At 43.8% G+C, this 26,377-nt stretch overlaps 2 protein-coding genes across 5 annotated transcripts in view; one reads left to right on the forward strand and one right to left on the reverse strand.

Annotated features, from left to right (window-relative positions):
- The first annotated feature begins 551 nt into the window (after positions 1-551).
- On the forward strand, positions 552-21,026 carry LOC115141650 (ras and Rab interactor 3-like). 4 transcript variants are annotated; one of them, XM_029680704.2, is made up of 9 exons: positions 552-964; positions 4,662-4,774; positions 4,913-4,985; positions 6,613-6,695; positions 9,769-9,973; positions 11,849-12,496; positions 12,679-13,029; positions 13,170-13,301; positions 16,038-21,026. In XM_029680704.2, exons 4-9 carry the CDS (start codon positions 6,654-6,656, stop codon positions 16,451-16,453), a joined length of 1,794 nt encoding a protein of 597 aa, XP_029536564.1. In that variant the 5' UTR covers positions 552-964; positions 4,662-4,774; positions 4,913-4,985; positions 6,613-6,653; the 3' UTR covers positions 16,454-21,026. The 4 variants fall into 4 exon arrangements, with proteins under 4 accessions (XP_029536564.1, XP_029536566.1, XP_064856321.1 ...); XM_065000249.1 differs by having other exon boundaries at positions 553-964; positions 12,679-12,996; XM_029680706.2 differs by lacking the exon at positions 4,913-4,985.
- A 3,144-nt stretch (positions 21,027-24,170) lies between these two features.
- The window catches only part of LOC115141652 (homeobox protein meis3-like), a 10,348-nt gene continuing 8,141 nt past the window's right edge, over positions 24,171-26,377 (reverse strand). Inside the window, exons 11-13 of the mRNA XM_029680709.2 lie at positions 26,167-26,225; positions 25,910-25,996; positions 24,171-25,671 (exon numbers count right to left, since the gene is read on the reverse strand). Coding sequence (XP_029536569.2) covers positions 25,481-25,671; positions 25,910-25,996; positions 26,167-26,225 — 337 coding nt within the window. The 3' untranslated portion in view covers positions 24,171-25,480. The remainder of the gene's footprint in view (positions 25,672-25,909; positions 25,997-26,166; positions 26,226-26,377) is intronic.

A 26,377-nucleotide genomic window follows, 5' to 3' on the forward strand; every position in this document is an offset into this window, starting at 1 on the left:
TTTCTGTGGTGTCCTCTCTAGTCTGGGATGATGAGGGTGTTCTGTAGATCAGGATAAGAAGAATGACTCACAGGTGAGGGTCTTTTCTCCCCCCCCATGGATCATTATTAGGGACCCACTGGGGTTATAGATCTATTTTATACGAGCTCTCTGGTGGTTTCCAGGACACAGATTAAGAGTCGTCCTGGACGAACAGGCATTTAAAATTGTACATGCTTTTTAGTCCGGGACTAGACTTAATATGTGTCCGGAAAACCTCCCCTGTATGTTGTAAAAGCATATTATGAAGCCTCAAACTACCTTTGTGTCAATATCTCTAGAGGTGTGAGTGGCACGGTGAGGACAGAGAATGGAGGCCCCTGACTCTGCTGGACAAGTTGCGACGGTGTCAGGACACCTGGGCCACTGGGATAGAGACAAGGCCCATGCTGCCCTCTGGGGCCGGCCAGCTAGGGTGACCTCTGTCTTTACAAAATGGCACCCTATTACCTTATATAGTGCATTACTTTTCACCAGGGCCCATAGGCTCTACTACCCATAGGGCTCTGGTCAAAAGTAGTGCGCTATGTAGGGAAATGGGTGTCATTTAGGACAGACACACTGTGTAGGCCCATGACACTATCTACTGTCTGACCTCATGGTTGACCTCTCTGCATCCAGGCCACCTTGGTACATTAGGTTAGCATGTGGACAGGCTGCGATTTTACAGGTGAATTTGGAAGCAGACACTTACAGTATGTCGAGTTACTTTTGTAGTTCCCTTTTCTTTGCACGAAGGGAAATGAATGCAGAAGTACTGCATGTGTGAAAAAGTAAGAGAGGAGAGATACAGATGGACTGAAAGAAAGCGGAACGGACTGAGTAGCGGCGTAGAAGTTGATCGATGCAGAAAATACATTTGGTTTGCCAAAGAACCCCAGCTATCTTAAGGACCCAGTTTTAACAAGATCAGCCACTGAGACAAGTGAGTATGCTGAGACAATGGTGATCCAGTATCTGGATACAGCATCCTATTACACTGTAAGAACTACTGTATGTCAGGGTTTAGGTTGAATTGGTGGTATAAGCAAAGTAACTTTTTCTAAATGTTGTTGTGTTACAGCCTGCAATTAAAAGGTATTAAATGTAGATTTACTTTTGTCTCTGGCCTACAAACAATAGCCCATAATGTCAAAGTGGAATTGTTTTTTCGACATTTTTACAAATGTATTAAAAATGAAACCCTGAATTAAGTCAATAGGCATTCAGGAGTAAATATTTGCTTAACAAGCCACATAATAAGTTGCATGAACTCACTCTGTGTGCAATAATAGTGTAATGATTTTTGAATGACTACTTCATCTCTGTACCACACACATACAATTACCTGTAAGATCTCTGAGTCGAGCAGTGAATTTCAAACACAGAAGGTTTTCCAATGCCTCGCAAAGAAGGGCACCTATTGGTAGAAGACAAATTAGCAGACTTTGAATATCCCTTTGAGCATGGTGAAATTATTAATTACACTTTGGATGGTGTATCAAAACACCCAGTTACCACAAAGATACAGGCGTCCTTTCTAACTCAGTTGCCTAAGAGGAAGGAAACCGCTCAGGGATTTTACCATGAAGCCAATGATATTTTTTCATTTTACCTTTATTTTACTAGGCAAGTCAGTTAAGAACAAATTCTTATTTTCAATGACGGCCTAGGAACAGTGGGTTAACTGCCTGTTCAGGGGCAGAACGACAGATTTGTACCTTGTCAGCTCGGGGATTCGAACTTGCAACCTTACTAGTCCAACGCTCTAACCACTAGGCTACCCTGCCGCCCTTTAAAACAATTGCAGAGTTTAATGGGTGTGATAGAAGAAAACTGAGGATGGATCAACAACATTGCAGTTGCTCCACAATACTAACCTAATTGACAGAGTGTAAAGAAGGAAGCTTGTACAGAATAAAAATATTCCAACACATGCATCCTGTTTGCAACAAGGCACTACAATAATACTGCCAAAATGTGGCAAAGCAATTCACTTTGTCCTGGATACAAAGTGTTACAGTATGTTTTGGGAAAATCCAATACAACACATTACTGAGTAGCACTCTCTATATTTCCAAGCATAGTGATGGCTGCATCATGTTATTGGTATGCTTGTAATCGTTATGAACTAGGGAGTTTTTCAGGATAAAAAAATAAATGGAATGGAGCTAAGCACAGGCAAAATCCTATAGGAAAACCTGGTTCCGTCTGCTTTGCACTAGGCACTGGGAGATTAATTTACCTTTCAGCAGGACAATTGCCTAAAACACAAGGCCAAATATACACTGGAGTTGCTTACCAAAAAGACAGTAATTGTTCCTGAGTGGTCGAGTTACAGTTTTGACTTAATAAGTCTTCTTGAAAATCTATGGCAAGACCTGAACGTGGTTGTGTAGCTATGATCAACAACCAATTTGACAAAGCTTGAACAATTTTGAAAAGAATAATGGGCAAATGTTGCACAATCCCAGTGGAAAGCTCTTAGAGACTTACCCAGAAAGACTCACGGTTGTAATAGCTGCCAAAGGTGATTTTACAAAGTATTGACTCAGGAGTGTGAATACTCATGTAAATTAGATACTTCTATATTGTAGTACTTCTATAGTGAAGCTGCAAAATAATTTTGGGACATTTTCACTTTGTCATTATGGGCTATTGTGTGTAGTTGGGTGAAGGGGAAAAAAACATGTAATCCATTTTGAATTCAGGCTGTAACACAGCAAAATGTGGAATAAGTCAAGGGTATAAATACTTTCTGAAGGCACTGCAAATTATGAAGTGAAAAAAGGGGAGTTAATTTCTCTTCCCCAAATTTAGTTGACGATATGCATCGATATTTAGAGAACTTGATATTTAAAATAGCTTGCCTTGCATCAAACTGCTGCTTCCCATGGTTTGTTCTTGGCACAATGTGAACATACCAATGTGTCACTCACTATCACAGTCAGGCATCTGAACACAATGTTCATTAAACCCACTTCTGTAGCCTTATTGCGCACTCACTTACAGTACCAGTCAAAAGTTTGGGCACACCTACTCATTCAAGTTTTATTTTTTATTTGTACTATTTTCTACATTGTAGAATAATAGTGAAGACATCAGAACTATGAAATAACACATATGGAATCATGTAGTAACCAAAAAGTGTTAAACAAATCAAAGTATATTTTATATTTGAGATTCTTCAAAGTAGTCACCCTTTGCCTTGATGACATCTTTGCACACTCTTGGCATTCTCTCAACCAGTTTCACCTGGAATGTTTTTCCAAATGTCTTGAAGATGTTCCCACATATGCTGAATACCTGCTTTTACTTCACTCTGCGATCCAACTCATCCCAAGCCATCTCAATTGGTTTGAGGTTTGGTGATTGTGGAGACCATGTCATCTAATGCAGCACTCATCACTCTCCTTCTTGGTCAAATAGCCCTTACACAGCCTGGAGGTGTGTTTGGTCATTGTCCTGTTGAAAAACAAATGATAGTCCCACTAAGCGTAAACCAGATGGGATGGCGTATCGGCGCAGAATGCTGTGGTAGCCATGCTGGTTAAGTGTGCCTTGAATTCTAAATAAATCACAGACCGTGTCACCTGCAAAGCACACCCAAACTATCACACCTCCTCCTCCATGCTTCACGGTGGAACCCACACATGCGGAAATCATCCTTTTTCCTACTCTGCAGCTCACAAAGACACAGCATTTAGAACCAAAAATCTCACATTTGGACGCATCAGACCTAAGGACAGATTTCCACCGGTCTAATGACCATTGCTCGTGTTTCTTGGCCCAAGCAAGTCTCTTCTTATTATTGGTGTCCTTTAGTAGTGGTTTCTTTGCACTAATTCCACCATGAAGGCCTGATTCACACAGTCACTTCTGAACAGTTGATGTTGAGATGTGTGTGTTACTTGAACTCTGTGAAGCATTTATTTGGGCTGCAATTTCTGAGGTTGGTAACTCTAATGAACTCTTCTGCAGCAGAGGTAACTCTGTGTCTTCCTTTCATGTGGCAGTGGTTGATGGATGATGCACTGTCTTTGCTCTTTGCTTATTTGAGCTGTTCTTGCCATAATAAATACTTGGACTTTACCCTATCTAGTCACAACACAGCTGATTGGCTTCAGAAGGAAAGACCTTCCACAAATGAACTTTTAACAATACACACCTCTTAATTGAAATGCATTCCTCATGAAGCTGGTTGAGAGAATGGGTGGCTACTTTGAAGAATCTAAAATATTAAATATATTTTGATTTGTTTAACACTTTTTTGGTTGCTACATGATTCCGTATGTGTTATTTCACTGTTATTCTACAATGTAGAAAATGTTTTTTTTTAAATAAAGAAAAACCCTTCAATGAGTAGGTGTGTCCAAACTTTTGACTGGTACTGTATTTCACTGTGAGTTTGTGGTGAGTATATGAATGTGTGTGTGTTATTTGTGCTTGCACATTCTCTGCCACTTAGTTAGCTTCGGTGTGAGGCTAACCTGGCTTGCTCACTTCTGTAGGCCTTGAATGACTGGTCTACAAAACAATGAGTAAGTCCATTCTCTCTGAAGCTGCTCGGCACAATCACTGTTTCCTGACGCCCAAACACAGTGTAATGAGGCTTCTTGTCACCTCTCTCTCTCCTTTCACAGAGCTTCCTGGTGTTGAGGGACTCTGCCTCCCAGCCCGTCCTGTTGTGTGTCCACTGGAGGAGAGAGTGGATATATCAGAGACAACCCCATATAGGCAGGACACACACACACATGTATGTTTTCCTGTCCAGAACCTCAACAGCCATACTTCATACTTCCCCGTTGTTTAAAAAAAAAACAACGTAAAGTTAAATCTCAACTTCTTAGTTTGTTTTACGTCTTTTAATAATCTCTCTCTTCTACTCTCTCAGTTTATCAGCCATCTCAGTCATATTTAGGCTTCTCTGATCCGGCTCAGTTAGTGGTCTTCTACTCGCTGAGCAGGTGAGTTACAACAACCTACGGTATATATACTGACTACAGTATTTATCAGTTATGCATCTGATATATCTCATTAACTTCTCTTTCTCTTTCTCTCTCTCTCGCTCAATTCAATTCAATTTAAGGGCTTTATTGGCATGGGAAACATATGTTTACATTGCCAAAGCAAGTGAAGTAGATAATAGACAAAAGTGAAATAAACAATAGAAATGAACAGTAAACATTACACTTTTGGAACACAAAAGTTCCAAAAGAATAAAGACATTTCAAATGTCATATTATGTCTATATACTGTTGTAATGATGTGCAAATAGTTAAAGTACAAAAGGGAAAATAAATAAACATAAATGTAGGTTGTATTTAAAATGGTGTTTGTTCTTCGCTTGGCTGACCTTCTTGTAGCAACAGGTCACAAATCTTGCTGCTGTGATGGCACACTGGTATTTCACCCAGTAGATATGGGAGTTTATCAAAATTAGATTTGTTTTCAAACTCTTTGTTGGTCTGTGTAATCTGAGGGAAATACGTGTCTCTAATATGGTCATACATTTGGCAGGAGGTTAGGAAGTGCAGCTCAGTTTCCACCTCATTTTGTGGGCAATGTGCACATAGCCTGTCTTATCTTGAGAGCCAGGTATGCTTTCAGTGACCTCTCTCACATAGTCAAAGAGTCTGTACATAGTCAAAGATTTCCTTAATTTTGGGTCTGTCACAGTGGCCAGGTATTCTGCCACTTCATACTCTCTGTTTAGGGCCAAATAGCATTCTAGTTTGTTTTGTAAATTCTTTCCAATGTGTAATCTTTTTGTTTTCTCATGATTTGGTTGGGTCTAATTGTGTTGCTGTCCTTGGGCTCTGTGAGGTATGTTTGTGTTTATGAGCACAGCCCCAGGACCAGCTTGCTTAGGGAGGGGGCTCTTCTTCAGGTTTATTTCTCTGTAGGTGATGGCTTTGTAATGGAAGGTCTCACTCTCAAAAATGTTTCATATATTTTTTCAATTCTCTCTCTCTGTCTCTCTCTTTTTTGCTTCTCTCACTCCATATCTCTCTCTCTCTCTCTCTTTTGCTTCTCTCACTCCATCTCTCTCTCTCTCTCTCTCTTTTGCTTCTCTCACTCCATATCTCTCTCTCTCTCTGTCTCTCTCTCTCTTTTGCTTCTCTCACTCCATATCTCTCTCTCTCTCTGTCTCTCTCTCTCTTTTGCTTCTCTCACTCCATATCTCTCTCTCTCTCTGTCTCTCTCTCTCTTTTGCTTCTCTCACTCCATATCTCTCTCTCTGTCTCTCTCTCTCTTTTGCTTCTCTCACTCCATATCTCTCTCTCTGTCTCTCTCTCTCTTTTGCTTCTCTCACTCAATATCTCTCTCTCTCTCTCTGTCTCTCTCTCTCTTTTGCTTCTCTCACTCCATATCTCTCTCTCTCTTTCTCATGTTTCCAGTGTGTCTGTTCCTCCCTTTGTGGCTCTACAGTGTAACAGATCAGCTACAGTCCAGCAGTCTGTCCCAGCTGGGTCCAAGTCTGAATTCACCCTCGTCGTCTCTCCTCTTCCTCGCCCACGCTCTCTTCCACTTATCATCTTCCTTTCACTCCTCCTTTCCTCTCTTTGTTTTTGTGTATCTGTTTGTGTGTAGAGTCCTGGCTGTGTCTCACCTCTGACCTCCAGCCTGATCACATGACTCAGAGGGCTCCTGGTACTGCCATGTGCACCATACAGGTAATCAGCTGTATTCATAGCTTCATAACATGTCTATAAAGGTTGGGACCTACACTATATGGTCAAGAGTATGTGGACACCTGCTCGTCGAACATCTCATTCCAAAATCAGGGGCTTTAATATGGAGTTGGTCCCCCTTTGCTGCTATAACAGCTTCCATTCTTCTGGGAAGGCTTTCCACTAGTTATTGGACATTGCTGCGGGGACTTGCTTCCATTCAGCCACAAAGAGCATTAGTGAGGTCGGCACTGATGTTGGGCAATTAGGACTGGCTTGCAGTTGCCATTCCAATGAATCCTACAGGTGTTCAATGGGGTTGAGGTCAGGGCTCTGTGCAGGCAAGTCAAGTTATTCCACACCGATCTCGACAAACCAGTTCTGTATGGACTTCGCTTTGTTCACAGGGTCATTGTCATGCTTGAACAGGAAAGGGCCTTCCCCAAACTGTTGCCTCAAAGTTGGAAGCACAGAATCGTCTAGAATGTCATTGTATGCTGTAGCGTTAAGATTGCCCTTCACTGGAACTAAGAGGCCTAGACCGAACCATGAAAAACAGCACAAGACCTTTGTTCCTCCAAACCAAATTTTACAGTTGGCACTATGTGTTGGAGCAGGTAGCGTTCTCCTGGTATCCGCCAAACCCAGATTAGTCCGTCAGACTATGGTGACGTGTGATTCATCACTCCAGAGAACGCGTTTCCAGTGCTCCAGAGTCCAACGGCGGCAAGCTTTACACCACTCCAGCCGACGCTTGGCATTGCGCATGGGGACCTTAGGCTTGTGTTCGGCTGCTCGGCCATGGAAAACCATTTCATGAAGCTCCTGACGAACAGTTATTGTGCTGAAGATGCTTCCAGAGGCCGTTTAGAACTGAGTAGTAAGCTTGCAACCGAGGACAGACAATTTTTACGCGCTTCAGCACTCGGCGGTCTCCTTCGGTGAGCTTGTGTGGTCTACCACTTCACGGCTGAGCCGTTGTTGCTCCTAGACATTTCCACTTCACTATAACATTTCCTGCACTGGGCCTTACAGTTGACTGGGGCAGTTCTAGCAGGTCAGAAATTTTACGAACTGAATTGTTGGAAAGGTGGCATCCTAAAAACCACATTTTTTTAAATGTATTTTTTTTTACCTTTATTTAATTAGGCAAGTCAGTTAAGAACAAATTCTTATTTACAATGATGGCCTAGGAGCAGTGAATAACAGTGAATTAATAAAACAAATCAAATCTGATAACTAAAAAGTTGTTTTCAAAACATGAACAAACGTGTTAAAATGATTATTTCAAGCTGTGTGCTTTCTTGTTCAGGGGCAGAACAACAGATGTTTTACCTTGTCAGCTCTGGGATTCAATCTAGCAACCTTTCGGTTACTGGCCCAATGCTCCAACCACTAGGCTACCTACTGTTGAAAGTCGCTGAGCTCTCCCGTAAGGCCATTCTACTGCCAATGTTTTGTCTTTGGAGATTGCATGGCTATGTGCTCGATTTTTGTGGCTGAAATAGCCGAAACCACTAATCTGAAGGAGTGTCCACATACTTTTGTATATATATAGTGTATTCACTGTGTTGCAATGTGCTTTAACATGACATCTCGTTAGAGACCCATTCCAGCGGATGTGTTGCCATGGTTTGACATGTGGTTCACGTTGAGCAGAAGTCTGCTCTGGGTGTTCCTGTTGCTTTGTAACAATATCTCAGTCAAATGTCCCTCTCATAATTATAATTGAGTAGAGGTGTACCTCAGTTCAGACTGACTTCACAGCTCCTATTGCTCTTCATTCGAAGAGTTGTATCTTACAATTGAATGCTGTATGTCCGTTTTCAAATCTATATAGGTTTTAAAGGCCCAGTGCAGTCAAAAGTATGTTTTTCTTGTGTTTTGATATCATATTGTAACAACAGCTGAAGAAGCTATCACTGTAAAAGTGTGAGGAAATGATATCAGTAGCTAGGTTTCCATCCAATTAGTAAATGTTCTAGAATCAGCGTTAAAGAAAATATGTGCATTTTCTCACCAGTGGTTTGTTTCCACCAAACTGACTTGTTGTGAATATAAATCATGATGAGTTTTCATGTACAGAATAAGTTTAATGTGCTTCCATCTAATTGTCACAAAAACTGTTGTGTTTAAATAGCAAATGTGCCTACTTTGGCCTTGGCCCGTGCGCAATATCCAACAGCTCACAGATACTGTGCTAGTCTCCGTGATGAGATTATTATGGATAAGAGCGAGGATATTTTTATTTGTCAAATGGCAGTCCAGCATCGATCATCATGTCACCATCGATATTTATTGGAAAGGAGCATCAAGCTCATCACCGTGCACTTTCACCATCCTGTGAAGTTCATCATAACTTATTTTATCTGTAGCCAGAGTCATAGTGGGAGGACCTCATCGCGTGTTTACTTCAATATGATGGTTATTAAATCAATATTTACGCATAAAGGTGTTTTCACCGCCATTTCTCGCATAAATAATTTTACAGACACAAATGTCGAAAGAGGAAATGATCTCTGCATTTTAAAAGTTGATGGAAACTTCCTGTCTCCATCACAGCTGTCGTGATTTCTTTAAAACTGTGGAAGGAAACGTGGTTAGTGTTATTTCCTGATAGTTTCTGGCTCGCATACACAGGATGAATGGGTGCATGGGTGGAGTTTTGGCTTGCCTGATGACATCACCAGGCGGTACAAGGTGTAATAGACCAATGACAAAGAGAGTTCTAAACCTCTCTGCCAATAACCTCTCTCCCATTAGGCCCATCCTCCACTTTGGTGCCCTTCCCCTCACACTCAGACCTCTCCCAGACAATCCTAGTAAAATGATTGATTAAGAAAGATTATTTTGCTATAAAGCTATTTTTGTTTATTTTTGACCACTACAGTAAGGTATTTATTTCTTACCCAGAAATAATTTGATATTGAGATAAAAACAACCTTTAATACTGTAACCATTATATTGTATCAAGTTCAAATCATTCTCCAATGATAATTTAACATTTTCGGGAAGATCCTCATGTCTTTTAAATACACAGTCAAGCTCCCTCTCAAGTGTGTCTTCTGTTCAATAGCTGACAGCAGCCAATGGTGCTCTGTCCATCATCAACCCACTGTATCTCCATGAGCATGGCGATGACTGGCTGACACATCAACCAACCAGCCCACAGCGAGTTAATCGGCCATCTAATTATAGTACCATACCATGGCCAGGGGCGGATCTTCTTACTAAGAGAGCTATCTCATTGGAGCAGGAGCCCTGCAGTCCTAATAATCCAGGTAAAGTGCTTTTGCTGTTAAAGGCCCAGTGTGGTCAAAAACATGATTTCTTTAGTTTTATCATTATTTCCTCACTACGAGGTTGGAATAATTCTGAGAAATTGTGAAAATGATGATGATGCCCTTTTAGTGTAAGAGCTGAAATTATTTGATATAAAAAATAATATATATATATTTTAAACGACTGCATTGGACCTTAAAGTTGTTTTATTATCCATGTCCATCCTGTCTGTGGGAAAATGTCACCTCATTAATCTTCTCTCTGTAGCCAATGAGACATTTTAGAGCTCACCTAGCCATTATGCCAAAACCAAAATCAACCAACGACTAACTGATACAGCGCATTCGGAATTTTCCACATTTTGTTACTTTACAGCCTTGTTCTAAAATGTATTAAACTGTTTTTAATTCCCTCATCAATCTACACACAATACCCAATAGTGACAAAGCAAAAACATTATTTTATTTTTTTAAAGAAATAAAACTGATATCACATTTACATAAGTATTCAGACCCTTTACTGAGTACTTTGTTGAAGCACCTTTGGCAGTGATTACAGCCGAGTCTTCTTGGGTATGATGCTACAAGCATGGCACACCTGTATTTGGGGAATTTCTCCCATTCTTCTCTGCAGATCCTCTCAAGCTCTGTCAGGTTAGATGGGGAATGTCACTGCACAGCGATTTTCACGTCTCTCCAGAGATGTTCGATCGCGTTTAAGTCCGGCTCTGGCTGGGCCACTGAAGGACATTCAGAGACTTGTCCCAAAGCCACTCCTGCGTTGTCTTGGCTGTGTGCATAGGGTCGTTGTCCTGTTGGAAAGTGAACCTTCGCCCCAGTCTGAGGTCCTGAGTGCTCTGGAGTAGGTTTTCATCAAGGATCTCTCTGTACTTTGCTCTGTTCATCTTTGCCTCAATCCTGACTAGTCTCCCAGTCTCTACCACTGACAAATATCCCCACAGCATGATGCTGCCACCACCATGCTTCACTGAAAGGATGGTGCCCTACAGTGACGCTTGGCATTCAGGCCAAAGAGTTCAATCTTGGTTTCATCAGACCAGAGAATCTTGTTTCTCATGGTCTGAGAGTCCTTTAGGTGCCTTTTAGCAAACTCCAAGCGGCTGTCATGTGCCTTTTACTGAGGAATGGCTTCCGTCTGGCCACTCTTCCATAAAGGCCTAATTGGAGGAGTGCTGCAGAGATGGTTGTCTTTCTGGAAGGTTCTCCTATCTCCACAGAGGAACTCTGGAGCTCTGTCAGAGTGACCATCGGGTTGTTGGTCACCTCCCTGACCAAGGCCCTTCTCCCCAAATGCTCAGTTTGGCCGGGCGGCCAGCTTTAGGAAGAGTCTTGGTGGTCCCAAACTTCTTCAATTTAAGTATGAAGGAGGCCATTGCGTTCTTGGGGACCTTCAGTGCTGCATAATTTTTTGGGATACCCTTCCCCAGATCTGTGCCTTGACACAATCCTGTCTCTGAGCTCTATGAACAAGTCCTTTGCTTTAACATGCACTGTCAACTGTGGGACCTTATATAGACAGGTGTGTGCCTTTCCAAATCATGTCCAATCAATAGAATTTTCCACAGGTGGACTCCAATCAAGTTGTAGAAACATCTCAAGGATGATCAATGGAAACAGGACGCACTTGAGCTCCATTTCAAATATCATAGCAAAGGGTGTGAATACTTATGTAAATATGTATTTTTTATATTCATATACATTTGCAAAAATGTCTTTCGCTTTGTCATTATGGGGTATTGTGTGTAGATTGAGGGAAAAAAGATATTTGATCAATTTTAGAATAAGGTAAACTTAACAAAATTTGGAAAAATGAAGGGGTCTGAATACTTTCCAAATGTTTAATCTTGTCTATAGGGTCTCCTGTAGTCCAGGCTGCCCCGTCTCCCCCCACCCCTAAAGAGGGGGTGGTTTTGAGGAGCCTCAGTAGGGATTCTTCCATTGAGTCACTCCACAGAACAGGGAGCCAGGACCGCACTACCATGCACCCCTCAGACCCCAAGCCCCTGTTCAGCCCTGCCCCTCAGTCGCCTCAGAGGGTGTCCTGGATTGAGGACAATGTATGGTTTTCCCAACCACCATCCCTCTCCCTCCTCCACCCACCCTCCCCGGAGCTAGACTCGCTGTCAATCAACAGCGTCGAGGAGGAGCCGGAGTCGGTCACTAATCCCTCCCATGCCCCCCACCCCTCGCATCGGTTGGCCGACAAGGTGATGCACCGCCTCTCGGTTGTGGGCCTCGCCATTGGTGGGCTGGGGCGTTCACAGAAGAGGCTGACCAAGCGGGTGCAGGAGCTCAGCAAGCGGAGGGACGGAGTGTTTGCCGAGGCAGTGATGGGATTCGTTGAGATGACCCTGGGGGCTGGGTTTATCCCTGACATGACAGGTGCGGACCTGCTTCAGGAGGTGCGTACGGCTCTCACTGCCCTGAGAGAGACACTGCTGGACTGTCCTGAGATACACATCTTCATAGACAGTATGGCCGACACAACAGACTGGGAGCTGGGTGAGTGTTAGAAAACAGAATATCACTACTATTATACAAAAAAAACTGCTTTAGTTCACTATCCACCACAAAGCCAAGACGGACGAATACTCAACTACATAATATTCCAGAGTTGGTTTCTAACACCTCAGTCTCTCCTTATCATCCATTTTCTCCTTCTCTCTGTCCTCTATCTACATTAGATGCCATACTGGAGCGCTCCCTACATAAGGTGGCCCTAAAGCCTGTGAACACCCACCTGTACACCTGCCTCCAGAGCTGTCGGGACCACGACGGTAGCCTGCGGAAGCTGAGGGAGAACCAGCGGCTCCTGGAGGGCCGGGGGGTGGAGGAGCTGGAAGGGACGCCTGGGGCGGGGGTCCCTGACCCTGTCACCCTGGAGAAGATCCAGCAGAGGTGGTCAGCCATGCACCAGTCCTACTCCCCCAGCAGGAAGGTCCATATCCTGCTCAAGGTCTGCAAGACCATCTACCACAGCATGACGGCCAATGCCAACCCAGGTGGGTGGTGCAGGGTACACCTCCTCAGCCTCGGTATGTGGAGTAAATGGGGTTGGTTAGGGTTAGTGTATGTCTCTCTCTTTCTTTAGGTATGGTGAAATTCACCATAAACTCTATTAAGGATAATGTTTGGAGTTCATTGACCTTTGACTCCCTCCTCACATCTGTCTCAGGTGTGGTGTATGGGGCTGATGACTTCTTGCCCTGTCTGACCTGGGTGCTTCTGCGTGGTGATGTGGTCACTCTGCAGCTGGACACTGACTACATGATGGAGCTACTGGACCCCACACAGCTGCAGGGAGAGGGTACAAATTATACAAACGTATCACGCAGACCCACAGAAACATGTACAGCACCTGTGAAAAGTTTGGACACACCTACTCATTCAAGGGTTTTTCTTTATTTGAACTATTTTCTACATTGTCGAATAATAGTGAAGACATCAAAACTATGGAATAAATAACACATATGGAATCATGTAGTAACCAAAAAAGTGTTAAACAAATCCAAATATATTTTAGATTTTAGATTCTTCAAAGTAGCTACCCTTTGCCTTGGTGACAGCTTTGCACACACTTGGCATTCTCTCAACCAGCTTCACCTGGAATGCCTTTCCAACAGTCTTGAAGGAGTTCCCACATATGCTGAGAACTTGTTGGCAGCTTTTCCTTCCGTCTGCGGTCCAACTCACCCAAAACCATCTCAACTGGGTTGAGGTCAGGTTGTAGCGGTATTTATTAGAGAGGGGTAAAGAAAGATTTTGTTCGGGCGCCAGGCAGGTATTAACCATGCCGAAAGGAAAAGAGTAGAATAGAGAGAACCACTACCAGACCCACACACATCAGCAGAAGAGACTGCCTAGAGTGTAGTCTGTTTACCAGATAGCCAGTGGAGAGAAAAGAGAATACACACCATATAAAACCCACATCACAGCACAGGGGTAACCCAAACAATAATACCTCATACAATAATACTAATAATGGCAGAGCAATTCAACAGCAACTTCATACAAGAACGAACCCAGTCATCAACATAGGATTTGCAATAATCTGTATTATTTTCTAGTGGATGAGTGCAGAGGGTATGAATGTGGGGGTGTTCATCGACACAACAAAGGCCTTAAAAATGTCCACAGTCTTCTCGGCCACATGTCATTAGTACACCCCTCCTCAATACAGTTCACATAATATACAACTTGCAAGTAACCTACTAAAATGTCCATCCAAATACTTCTGGCAGGGAAATAATAGTCCAGCTCTAATGAACTTCAATGGGAAGTGCATTTAAAAAATAGAGAGTCTGTTGCAGGGTAAAGCACTGGAATGAGAGGGAAGAGAAAGAGAGAGAAAAAGATAAATCTTAGCTGTGATCTTCAGGCCTGCCGGTGTCTGACTGTCCGATGGTTTGTTGGTTTGTTTGTTAAAGCTTCGCAACAATGTTGCTACTAATCCATGCGATCCATAACGGGCGCGGTCCCAAACAAAAACAACCACGATCTAAAGCGATCACACCGAAGATTGAGTTAAATACGTTATAAACTACAAACGCTGAAAACAAACAAAAATTCTGCAACACAGCACACACAATCAAACTGTCGCGCCACCCAAGAGTTCCTCCCCAAAGAGCTGAACGAGCTCTCTTTATTTCCTCCTTCCTTACTGCTCATGCGCTCTTAAAGTGGCAGCGCACGGTGAAGGCTCCGAGCAGATTTCGCCACAGGGTGATTGCGGAGGCCAGGTCATCTGATGCAGCACTCCATCACTCTCCTTCTTGGTTAAATAGCCGTTACACAACCTGGAGGTGTGTTGGACAATTGTCCTGTTGAAAAACAAATGTTAGTCCCACTAAGCGCAAACCAGATGGGATGGCTTAACGCTGCAGAATGCCGTGGAAGCCATGCTGGTTAAGTGTGCCTTGAATTCTAAATAAATCACATACAGTGTCACCAGCAATGCACCATCACACCTCCTCCTCCATGCTTCATGGTGGAACCCACACATGCAGAGATCATCTGTTCACCTACTCTGCAGCTCACAAAGACACAGCGTTTAGAACCAAAAATTTCACATTTGGACGCATCAGACCTAAGGACAGATTTCCACCGGTCTAATGTCCATTGCTCGTGTTTCTTGGCCCAAGCAAGTCTCTTCTTCTTATTGGTGTCCTTTAGTAGTGGTTCCTTTGCAGCAATTCAACCATGACGGCCTGTTTCACGCAGTCTCTTCTGAGCAGTTGATGTTGAGTTGTGTCTGTTACTTGAACTCTGTGAAGCATTTAATTGGGCTGCAATTTCTGAGGCTGGTAACTATAATGAACTTGTCCTCTGCAGCAGAGTGACTCTGGGTCTTCCTTTCCTGTGACGGTCCTCAGGAGAGCCAGTTTCATCATAGCGCTTGATGGTTTTTGCACTTGAAGAAACTTTGAAACTTCTTGACATTTTCCGGATTGACTGACCTTCATGTTTTAAAGTAATGATGGACTGTCATTTCTCTTTGCTTACTTGAGCTGTTCTTGCCATAATATGGTCATGGTCTTTTACCAAATAGGGCCGTCTTCTGTATACCACCCCTACCTTACAACACCTACAACACAACTGATTGGCTCAAGCTCATTAAGAAGGTAATACATTCCACAAATGAACTTTTAACAAGGTACAACTGTTAATTGAAATGCATTCCAGGTGACTACCTCATGAAACTGGTTGAGAGAATGCCAAGAGTGTGCAAAGCTGTCATCAAAGCAAAGGGTGTCTACTTTGAAGATTCTCAATTATGAGATTTGATCACTTTTTTGGTTACTACATGATTCCATATGTGTTATTTCATAGTTTAGATGTCTTCACTATTATTCTATAATGTAGAAAATAGTTTAAAAAAATAAGAAAAGCCCTTGAATGACTAGGTGTGTCCAAACTTTTGACTGACACTGTATGTGTACACGGACACTTATGTGTACACGGACCCACCTTATACAGTAGTAACCCTCTTTCGATCACTGTTTCTCTCTCTCTCTACCTCTGTGTCTGTCTCTCTATTTTGCAGGAGGTTACTACTTGACGTCCCTGTACGCCTCTCTCTTCTACATCAGCAGCTTCCGCCCTCGTCTCGCCACGCGCCAGCTCAGCACCGAGGCCCAACAATCCCTGAGCCAATGGCAACGCAGGCGCACACTGCACTGTAACCAATCACGACGCAGCACGAATCGGAGGACCCTCCGGAGACCTGGGCACGGCGAGAAGGGCAAGGAATACTCCAGTGATGCAGAGCCGGAAACTGGCACAGGAAGTGTAACTGATGACCCACCGGCGCCCTCTAGTGTTCTGGCAAAGGCACTGCACATAATCTCAGAGGTTGTGGTAGCGGTGAGGGAGGAGGAGGGCAGCAGAACGGAGGGCCAAGGATCCCCAGCTGTACAACTCCAGGCCTCACCTCAGAAGGGGAGACAGGACTCAGGTTAGTCTCCGCAGCGTCCATGAGGCACTCCATAGATGCTACCCTCCACAGCATGGCCTTCGCTCCAGATCAAAACTCCAAACCTACAACCTAATTATGGCCAAAATTAACCGGATAGATTACTGCTACCAAGGTTTCCTGTTTCCAAGCTATACAGAGGGTGCTCTAGCAAACAAACAGCAGAGACCTGAGGACACCATCCAACCTGGAACTGAGTGAGTAGTGTTTGGTCTGATGCTATTTTGAAAACCAAGAAGAAAAAGAAAGTACATTACAGTGATATATTTTATTTTATGGGTACTGATAGCTGAGTTAAGGCTCCCAGGCTTGCTAGGACAGACCAGATACAAATTCAATTAGCACTAAGGTGTGAAGGCAAAGGTGTCGAGGCCTTTGGGCCCAACAAGTTGCAGGAGTCTTTGAAGCATCCTCTGAAGCCACCTCCTGCTGTTCAGAGACCAGAGAGACCACTGGGATTTACGTCCTGCTGTTCAGAGACCAGTGAGACCACTGGGATTTACCTCCTGCTGTTCAGAGACCAGTGAGACCACTGGGATTTTCTACAAGAAATCTGCCTCCAGAAATAAAAGTTTCTCCCAAGTGGGTGTGACACCTATTCCTGTTGCCTGCTGCACTGCTGCTTGGATTCCACCTGGAGATCTGTTCACCGTCTTCCCTGGCCTGTCTCCCCCTGTCTGGTACAGGTACCCCCACCACACTCCCCCCTCTCTCCCGAGCTTTCGCTCACCTCCAGCACTCAGTTGGGGCGAGTGGCTCTGAACTTACAATGGCTAGCCCCAAGTCGTTATATATTCTATTATTTTCTTGTCCATTTTGCTCTTTTGCTTTTTGACTCATGACTCCTGCATACTTTGTTGACTACAAACTTTCTTTACCCAACCGTGGGACAGACTGTTTGTTCCCAGACTCGGGACTCTGACTCTCTATTGGTTACACAGACTTTTGGCCTTCCATCCTATTCTAGCCACCTCTCGCCGGCTTTGTATTCATGTTACCTGATGAAATTGCTGTATAATATGATCTTGTTGCCATCTAATGTGCATTCAGATGTCATAAATCAGCACTGCAGAGCTCTCTCTGTCCTCTGCCGTGCCTTGATTGTATTACTGTTGATATCTGGAAATATGCATGTACACCCTGGCCCATCTACTGTTTCAGGCCCCAATTCTGATTTGTGCTCCGATATCTGTTTCACGGATTTCTGCTCTCGTAAAAGCCTGGGTTTTCTGCACGTTAACTCTAGAAGCTTATTACCTAAAATGAAAGTGTGGGTTCACAGCTCCAATCCAGATGTGTTGGTCATTACTGAGACGGGGTTAAGGAAGAGTGTTTTGAATACTGAATACTAACCTTTCTGGTTATAACCTTTTCGGCAGATCTTCCAAAGGTGGGGGAGTGGCAATCTTTACAGAGAATCACCTTCAGTGCTTGGTGGTCTCCACCACGTCTGTCCCGAAACGATTTGATTTGCTGGTTTTAAGCATTAAACTTTAAACACCCAGAAAAGGCTACTCTCCTCGATGTTATCCTCACAAATAATCCTGATAGGTATCAGTCTGGTGTTTTCTGTAATGACCTGAGTGATCACTGTTTTACAGCCTGTGTTCGTAATGGCTGCTCAGTGAAACGACCTGTCCTGATTTGTCATAGACGCTTGCTAAAAATCTTTAATGAGCAAGACTTCCTTCATGAACTGGCCTCTGTAAAATGGTATAGAATCAGCTCTGTCGAAGATGCTTGGACCTTCTTTTTTGATAACAAACACGCCCCCGTAAAGAAAATGGAAATTAAAAACAGGTTCAGCCACTGGTTCGACCGTGATCTGGCAGAGTTACTCCACCTCAAGAATTGGCATTTGGCACACGCTTACTCAGGCTGACTGGCTCTCGTTCAGGCAAATGACAAATAAGTGTACTTGGGCTACCCGGAATGCCAAAGTTAGTTACTTTAAGGAGCAGTTCTCTCTCTGTGGGTCTAACCCCAAGAAGATCTGGAAAACTGTTAAAGACCTGGAGAATAAATCATTCTCCTCCACAGCTGCCCATGTCCCTTAATGTTGATGATGTGGTTGTTACTGACAAGAAGCACATGGTTGAGCTCTTAAATCACCACTTAATTAAGTCAGGATTCCTATTTGACTCAGCCATGCCTCCTTGCCCGTCCAACATTTCCTCATCTCCCACACCTTCTAATGCGATTATCCTTGATTCTCCTCTTCTCCCTCTTTTTCCCCTGCCCCGCCACATAGTTTCTCCCTGCAGGCAGTCACTGAGTCTGAGGTGCTAAAGGAGCTCCTGAAACTTGACCCCAAAAAACATCTGGGTCAGATGGTTTAGACCCTTTCTTCTTTAAGGTTGCTGCCCATATCATCTCCAAGCCTATCTCTAACCTTTTTAACCTGTCTCTCCTTTCTGGGGAGGTTCCCATTGCTTGGAAGGCAGCCACGGTGTGCCCTTTATTTAAAGGTGGAGATCAAGCTGATCCTAACTGTTATAGGCCTATTTCTATTTTGCCCTGTTTATCAAAAGTGTCGGAAAAACTTGTCAATAGTCAACTAACTGGCTTTCTTGACGTCCATAGTATTCTCTCAGGTGTGCAATCTGGTTTCCGCTCAGGTTATGGATGTGTCACTGCAACCTTAAAGGTCCTCAATGATGTCACCATTGCTCTTGATTCTAAGCAATATTGTGCAGCTATTTTTATTGACTTGGCCAAAGCTTTTGAGACGGTAGACCATTCCATTCTTGTGGGCCGGCTAAGGAGTATTGGTGTCTCTGAGGGGTCTTTGGGCTGGTTTGCTAACTACCTCTCACAAAGAGTGCAGTGTATAAAGTCAGAAAATCTGCTGTCTCAGCCACTGCCTGTCACCAAGGGAGTACCCCAAGTCTCGATCCTAGGTCACACACTCTTATCAATTTACATCAATAACATTGCTCAGGCAGTAGGAAGCTCTCTCATCCATTTATATGCAGATGATACAGTCTTATACTCAGCTGGCCCTTCCCCGGATTTTGTGTTAAATGCTCTACAACAAAGCTTTCTTAGTGTCCAACAAGCTTTCTCTACCCTTAACCTTGTTCTGAACACCTCCAAAACAAAGGCCATGTGGTTTGGTAAGAAGAATGCCCCTCTTCCCACAGGTGTTATTACTACCTCTGAGGGTTTAGAGCTTGAGGTAGTCTGGACAAGTACTTGGGAGTATGGCTAGATGGTACACTGTCCTTCTCTCAGCACATATCAAAGCTGCAGGCTAAAGTTAAATCTAGACTTGGTTTCCTCTATCGTAATCGGTCCTCTTTCACCTCAGTTGCCAAACTTACCCCGATTCAGATGACCATCCTACCCATGCTAGATTACGGAGATGTAATTTATAGATAGGCAGGTGAGGGTGCTCTCGAGGGGCTAGATGTTCTTTACCATTCGGCCATCAGATTTGCCACCAATGCTCCTTATATCATCACTGCACTCTATAATCCTCTGTAAACTGGTCATCTCTGTATACCTGTCGCAAGTCCCACTGGTTGATGCTTATTTATAAAACCCTCTTAGGCCTCACTCCCCACTATCTGAGATATCTACTGCAGCCCTCATCCTCCACATACAACACCCGTTCTGCCAGTCACATTCTGTTAAAGGTCCCCAAAGCACACACATCCCTGGGTCGCTCGTCTTTTCAGTTCGCTGCAGCTAGCGACTGGCACGAGCTCAAACTGGACAGTTTTATCTCAATCTCGTCATTCAAAGACTCCATCATGGACACTCTTACTGACAGTTGTGGCTGCTTTGCATGATGTATTATTGTCTCTACCTTCTTGCCCTTTGTGCTGTTGTTTGTGCCCAATAATGTTTGTACCATGTTTTGTTCTGCTACCATGTTGTGGTGCTACCATGTTCTTGTTATGTTGCTACCATCTTGTGGTGCTTCCATGTTGTGTTGCTACCATGCTGTGTTGTCATGTGTTGCTGCCATGCTTTGTTGTCTTTAGGTCTCTCTTTATGTAGTGTTGTCTCACTTGTTGTGATGTGTATTTTGTCCAATATTTATATTTTATTTATTTGTATTATTTTTCATCCCAGGCCCCCGTCCCCGCAGGAGGCCTTTTGGTAGGCCGTCATTGTAAATAAGAATTTGTTCTTAACTGACTTGCCTATTTAAATAAAGGTTCAATTCTAATTAAAATTCAAATTGGGGCACGGCATGGAGGTTTTCAGCAGGCTGGCTCCATGGTTAGAACACAGTTGATGTGTTTTCCATGCTGACCACTAGGTTGCAGTACCACACCACATCTGTCTGTTTCCTCTGGGTTGCAATAGTTAAGCATAACAGTGGAGCTCGTTAGTGAATAAGGAGTTTGAGAAAGGGAGAGAAATGTGTTGGGAATGCCTGAATTAACAGCTATCAAGAAATAACTGTTGATCCGATTGTATTATGTTGTGTGTAATATGTCCTCTGTTTTTAACTTCATTCTGTTATTATTATAATCAACATTATTTGTCATGCTTTAGGATGGTGGAATGTGAAATTACGTTTGCATACAGTAAAAACAGCATTCTAGACATCTGCTCATTATAATACTTTGATGCTAAAGAGTGAACAGTGGAGCAGACAGGTCCTTATGCAAGCCCATGTATTACCATACACAGACACATGGTAGCTCTACCACATAGACACAGATCACACACACACACACGGGCATACTGTAATATATACATGCACATGCAATTACTTATACAGAATGCCTCGTATGCAAATGAATGCACACACACACGTGCCCTCCCATACATTCATACATATGGAACTGCCTCATTCAGAATTTTAAATGAGAAACCTAATCAAATTTGCCTAATGAGACATCTGGCATTCTGCCTGCTTTTCAGTCTTTTAACCAGGTCTAAGAAACATCTGGGCCCTCCATCAGCCCAGTCAAACCTGATGAGAGAGAGACTGATGGAGGAACATTGGCTGAGACTTTACCTACTACACACACCTACCTACATGATCACGTGATATATTATGCATACATGGGACCATATTACACATTCAGTCCAGCCGTGCATTTGATATATGGCGGTGACGAGCACACAGATGGCAGACGCCTGAGGCTTTTAAAATTAGGACTTCGCTAGCTAGCTGCAGCTAAACATAGAGGCCGTCCTGATGCAGAGTGAGAGTGAGAGAGAAGAGAGAAGAGAGGGAGAGAGAGAAGAGAGGGAGAGAGAGAAGAAAAAAAAGATGGTCACACAAAGATACCCACTTGCACGCTCGCACACATACTCACACACACAAAGTACATGCACATCCAAGCACAAGGCAACACCAGAACAATGGAAAAACATGAATATTCACACTAAACAGTATATCACAAACACTTGTTCTTCACACTAAATGTATACCAGTATCAGTGTGCCTGGTGTGTCTCCCCTCCCCCTTGATTGACAGGCATCTAACGAGCAGCTGTTCTAATGGGCCTGGCAGCCTCTCCTAATAGTGATAAATAGATGAGAGACATTTGTGAATCAGGACCAAACACTTTTCAATCAATTATTCACGACATTACTCCAGTTTATGCATCATCAGGCTGCTACACATCCGGGCTGTTCCCAGGCTGGAAACAGTATTTGAACTCTGTGGTAAACGACCGTCGGAGCTACCAACTCTTGTTTTCCCCTCTCTGGCTGACAGATAAAATGGTTCTATTCTACATCGTCCTGTGCGATTTTTAATGGAGGCTTGTGAAAGCGAGCGGAGCGTCGTCGTTGGATCCTGACCTGTCTGCTCTGACGATGGTCGTTCCATATGGGACTGCACGTCACTGAGCTCATCTGTCTGTCACTGTCTCTCTGGCCTCCACTCTTATTTTGTTTGTCCCTTTTGTCCTATTCTGCTCTTTCACTCGTTGTCACAAACCGCTTCCCCCTGTTGAGGCTTTGTCTTCGGACACTTTTCCTCTCACTTTCTCTCCCTCTTTCTTTCTCTCCCCCCCTGTGTGCAGCTCTCTCCCCTTGTCTGAACTCTGACAGGTGTGTAATTGAATGATTAATGACCACCAGAGGCCCTCCTCCGCACACACACACACACACAAACACACTTGCGCGCGCACACACACATTCAGCATTCCGCATTCCGCTTAAAAACAAACCACACACACAGACATATAAACAAAATGGAGATTTTTTTCGTGCACCTTTTCGTTCATTCAGACCTATTAGCTATAGCATTGATACACATACAATATGCATATTTTTATTCTCAAAACACAATCCTCAAACAGAGTTGCTCATATGAAGACTTAAAAAATAGGAAGCAATATTGTTTAGCCATTGTATTTCTGTAACTCAAATAATCTGCAACACATGTCTGCCAAAATCCTGCTGGGATTCATTATACAAGTACAATGTTCTCACAAATATTGAATACATCTGGTTTACATTAAGGTTAGGTTAAGGTTATATTTACAATATAAAAATATGTGTTTTATAATATTTTCTCCTGCTCTAGCCTTCCAGTTTTGGGTTATTTCATTGTTAAGGTAGACTTAGTTGCCATAATGACTTCACGCTATACGTTTCCCTCACTGAGCTCTGTGGCTGTGCACACTATTCTCTCTCCCTTGCCTTTCCCAGTATTGGCACATTTATGCAATGCAATTTCCACTAGCTAATGGATTTTGTGTTTGTGTGAGGCTACGGACTCTAGCTATCAAAAGCAATCACAAAGTGAAAACAGTATGAATAGAATCTCACTGCTGCTGTCTGTATGTTTGCTGTTGGCTCTGAGATCTCCTTCAGACGATCATACAGTCACTTATGTTCTCTGTGGGACTATGGTGTTTAAATAGTAATTGTAAGTGCTTTTCCAGCTCCAAAGTCACTTTACATAGTCAAGATAATAAGCAAGAGGAACACGTTCATAAATGAACTCATACACATGTTCAGGAAGCTCGGTGTAAACAATGGACCTGCAGTGCAACAAATTATGAACCAACTGTGTGTGTCCACGGATTGAGGACTAAATTTATAGCTGGGACACGACTAGCATGGCATGGGTTACACACAAAAAGAGAGAGAGTGACAAGATGGACAAGGCGAATGAGTGTGTGGACAGGAAAATATGTGGTGGGACTTGGAGTCAGCCCCGAGGGTCATAAAGCCAGGCCATTTCCTGTTGACCCTTGTATGAACTCTGACCCCTGCTGCAGGCTGCATCTATCACAGGACAGGGGTGAGGTGGGGATTGAATGGATGGCCGGGTGGAGGAGGAGGGTTTAGGCCAGGCCAAATGCGTTTGAATCGTGTTTGACATTTAATGAGTAATCACTTTGGCTTGGATTTGAACCTTGTTGCACATGGCCCTGCAGATGGGAGGAGGTATAAAGTGAATGAGGAAGGAATGTGGAAAGACAGAGGGAAAATGAGGAGTAAAAAATTAACAAAGTGCTAAACTAAGGGAGAGAGGTCAGGGAAGATGCTAGGCTAGTAGAGAAAAATAAGAAAAGAAGGAGGTACAAAACTGCAGCATAAATCAATTGAAAATGAGACAATTAGCATATAGTAACGACATGTGATTGTACCAGGAAGAAAATATTGTTTTCAAGATACTGATTCCTAATACTGATTTGTGTATTTCATTACCGTGTTGACTTTTCACATCTGACAGCAAATAATTGGAGGGCAAACTCAAAGAAAAAGTAATTCACACACTTTTACAAAAGAAAGGTTTTAATACTATAAGCAAAATCATAACTGTAACATCGTTATCATCAATTATTGTCACCAACATTTGGAAATAAATTATTTGATCAGAGACCCATAAGGGACTGAGGAAGATGCAGCGTGTGTAACGCCCTTGGCTGTCCTCCTCAAACACAACGGCAGACAACATGGACCATGAAATGGTATGACAGGATCGTGTGTGTGTGTGTGTGTGTGTGTGTGTGTGTGTGTGTGTGTGTGTGTGTGTGTGTGTGTGTGTGTGTGTGTGTGTGTGTGTGTGTGTGTGTGTGTGTGTGTGTGTGTGTGTGTGTGTGTGTGTGTGTGTGTGTGTGTGTGTGTGTGTGTTCACTGTTTGGCTTATGATGTGGATCCCACAGTAAACCCTACTATTCACGTCTGACAGGATCTTAAGGAGGTAAGTGATCAACTCATTCCAACCTATTTAAACAAACCAAGGTACGTCCTTGAACAAATTGAGAGAGACAAATTGAGCTCATTCATAGTGTACAAGAGTCATGCAGAGTGAAGCCCTGAAAGATCACTGTTCACAGGACTTTTGTCAGGTCCCACCTCTCTGACACATATAAATACAAAAATAGATCTAAAAAAAGGTCAAATGAAATACGGTGTGTGTGTGACAGTTGTCGGTGTGGGAAGACTGGGTGTGGCCTGGGGCGTGGAGGAGAGAGGTTAGAGTGTATCACTGGCGTTCTGTCCAATCACAACGCTTCAAGCCTGGGCTGTGTGAGGTCATAAGAGTTATGGAGGTTAAGGTGACCCAGGCAGATCGGGAGCTGTGTGTCTGACCTGTGTCCTTCCGTCTTTCCATTTGGTTGGCCAGTAGGCCAGGTGGGAGAGAGAGGCAAGTTGGCTGGTCAGTGGTCCGTGTGGGGTGTTCCTCTATGCTCCTAGAGGGGGCGCTATCCTGGGAGTCAGACTGCTCACTGTCACCATAGAGTATGTAGAGGGGCTGAGGACGCTCGCCTCTTCCACCCTGAAGTGGGTTTGGCTCACACTCAGGGGCTCAGTGTGGTGTGTGTCTTTGTCTACGTCTGAGATGGAATGTAAGTATGTTATTGATGGTATAAGAGGGGCCAGCGGTGGAAGTGTATGCATGTTGCAGACAATGGCTTGAGTGACTGTGGATTTCAGTGTCTTACGGCGGGAATGTAAACATTTGGACTTGCGCCATGCTGTCGTAGTTAGCGTGTGGCGGGTGTGTGAGCCCCCATCTCCCCCAGGATGGCCTCTCTCTCCCCTTTCCTCTCTCCCCTCTCCTTCACACCCTTCCTTCTCAGTTAGTGGGCGTGTATGTCCAGGCCCTGGCCTATGAGGGGATCGGCGGGGTGGGGGTGGGGCGGCGGGTGCAGCAGCATGGCGGGGTGGGGGCCGGGGTAGGGGTGCAGGGACGGGCCGGCGTGGGGGTAGCCAGACTGGGACAGCAGGGCCCCGGGGTACTCTCCGGGAAGAGACGGCATCCCCTGAAGACCTGTGGAGAGAGTGAGAGTGAGAGAGAGGAATTTATATTAGGAGGTACTGTACAACAACATACCACATGCACTAGGGTCATGTTCAGTCTGGCACACCATAGCAAAACCTTTTCAAATGGGAAAATGGAAAAGAGCATTTCTTATTGGAGTTCTGGTACTGCCTCCCTGCTTCAGTCCGTTTTCTTCTCTTTGTTGCCTAATGAACATGACCCAGTCGTCCTTATCTCTGTCTCTTACCTGCTGCCCTGAGACCCAGGTGGGCTTGGCCGTCCAGTCCGTAGCCCCCCAGTGCTGCTCCCTCTGGGCTGTAAGGACCACCTTGACCTGGTCAACCAAACACACACGCACATCATTCACCTAACCTGACTGTGCATATCGATCAGCTACACACATATGCATTCAAAATACACACCTATAGCATCAATACAACCTAGAAATGTATAGATACACCAGTAACAATACATTAGAGGAGGGAATACAGTGGTAATTATTACCTGAGCGATTTGACTGGTCAATCATGGGCTGTACTATTCTCCGTCTTGCATTGATAAACCTGGAGAGGAAGGAGGGGATATGAAAAAGAGGGAGAATAGGAGCGGAGAACACAAAGAGGAGGAGAATTGAATGGAAGGAGAGTCAGTTAATGGAGAAAAGGACTAACTCTGGGAATATTAACCTTTCACTTTTACAACCACTTAACCCCTT

Source organism: Oncorhynchus nerka, linkage group LG14, assembly GCF_034236695.1.
Source record: "Oncorhynchus nerka isolate Pitt River linkage group LG14, Oner_Uvic_2.0, whole genome shotgun sequence".
Classification (NCBI taxonomy): Eukaryota; Metazoa; Chordata; class Actinopteri; order Salmoniformes; family Salmonidae; genus Oncorhynchus; species Oncorhynchus nerka.

Bases quoted from the DNA above. Each gene is read 5' to 3' on its own strand.
- LOC115141650 (XM_029680704.2), top strand. From the start codon at position 6,654: ATGACTCAGAGGGCTCCTGGTACTGCCATGTGCACCATACAG. The intron at 13,030-13,169 runs GTATGTGGAGTA...CATCTGTCTCAG, and splicing joins GGTACACCTCCTCAGCCTCG to GTGTGGTGTATGGGGCTGAT. The intron at 13,302-16,037 runs GTACAAATTATA...TCTATTTTGCAG, and splicing joins CACACAGCTGCAGGGAGAGG to GAGGTTACTACTTGACGTCC.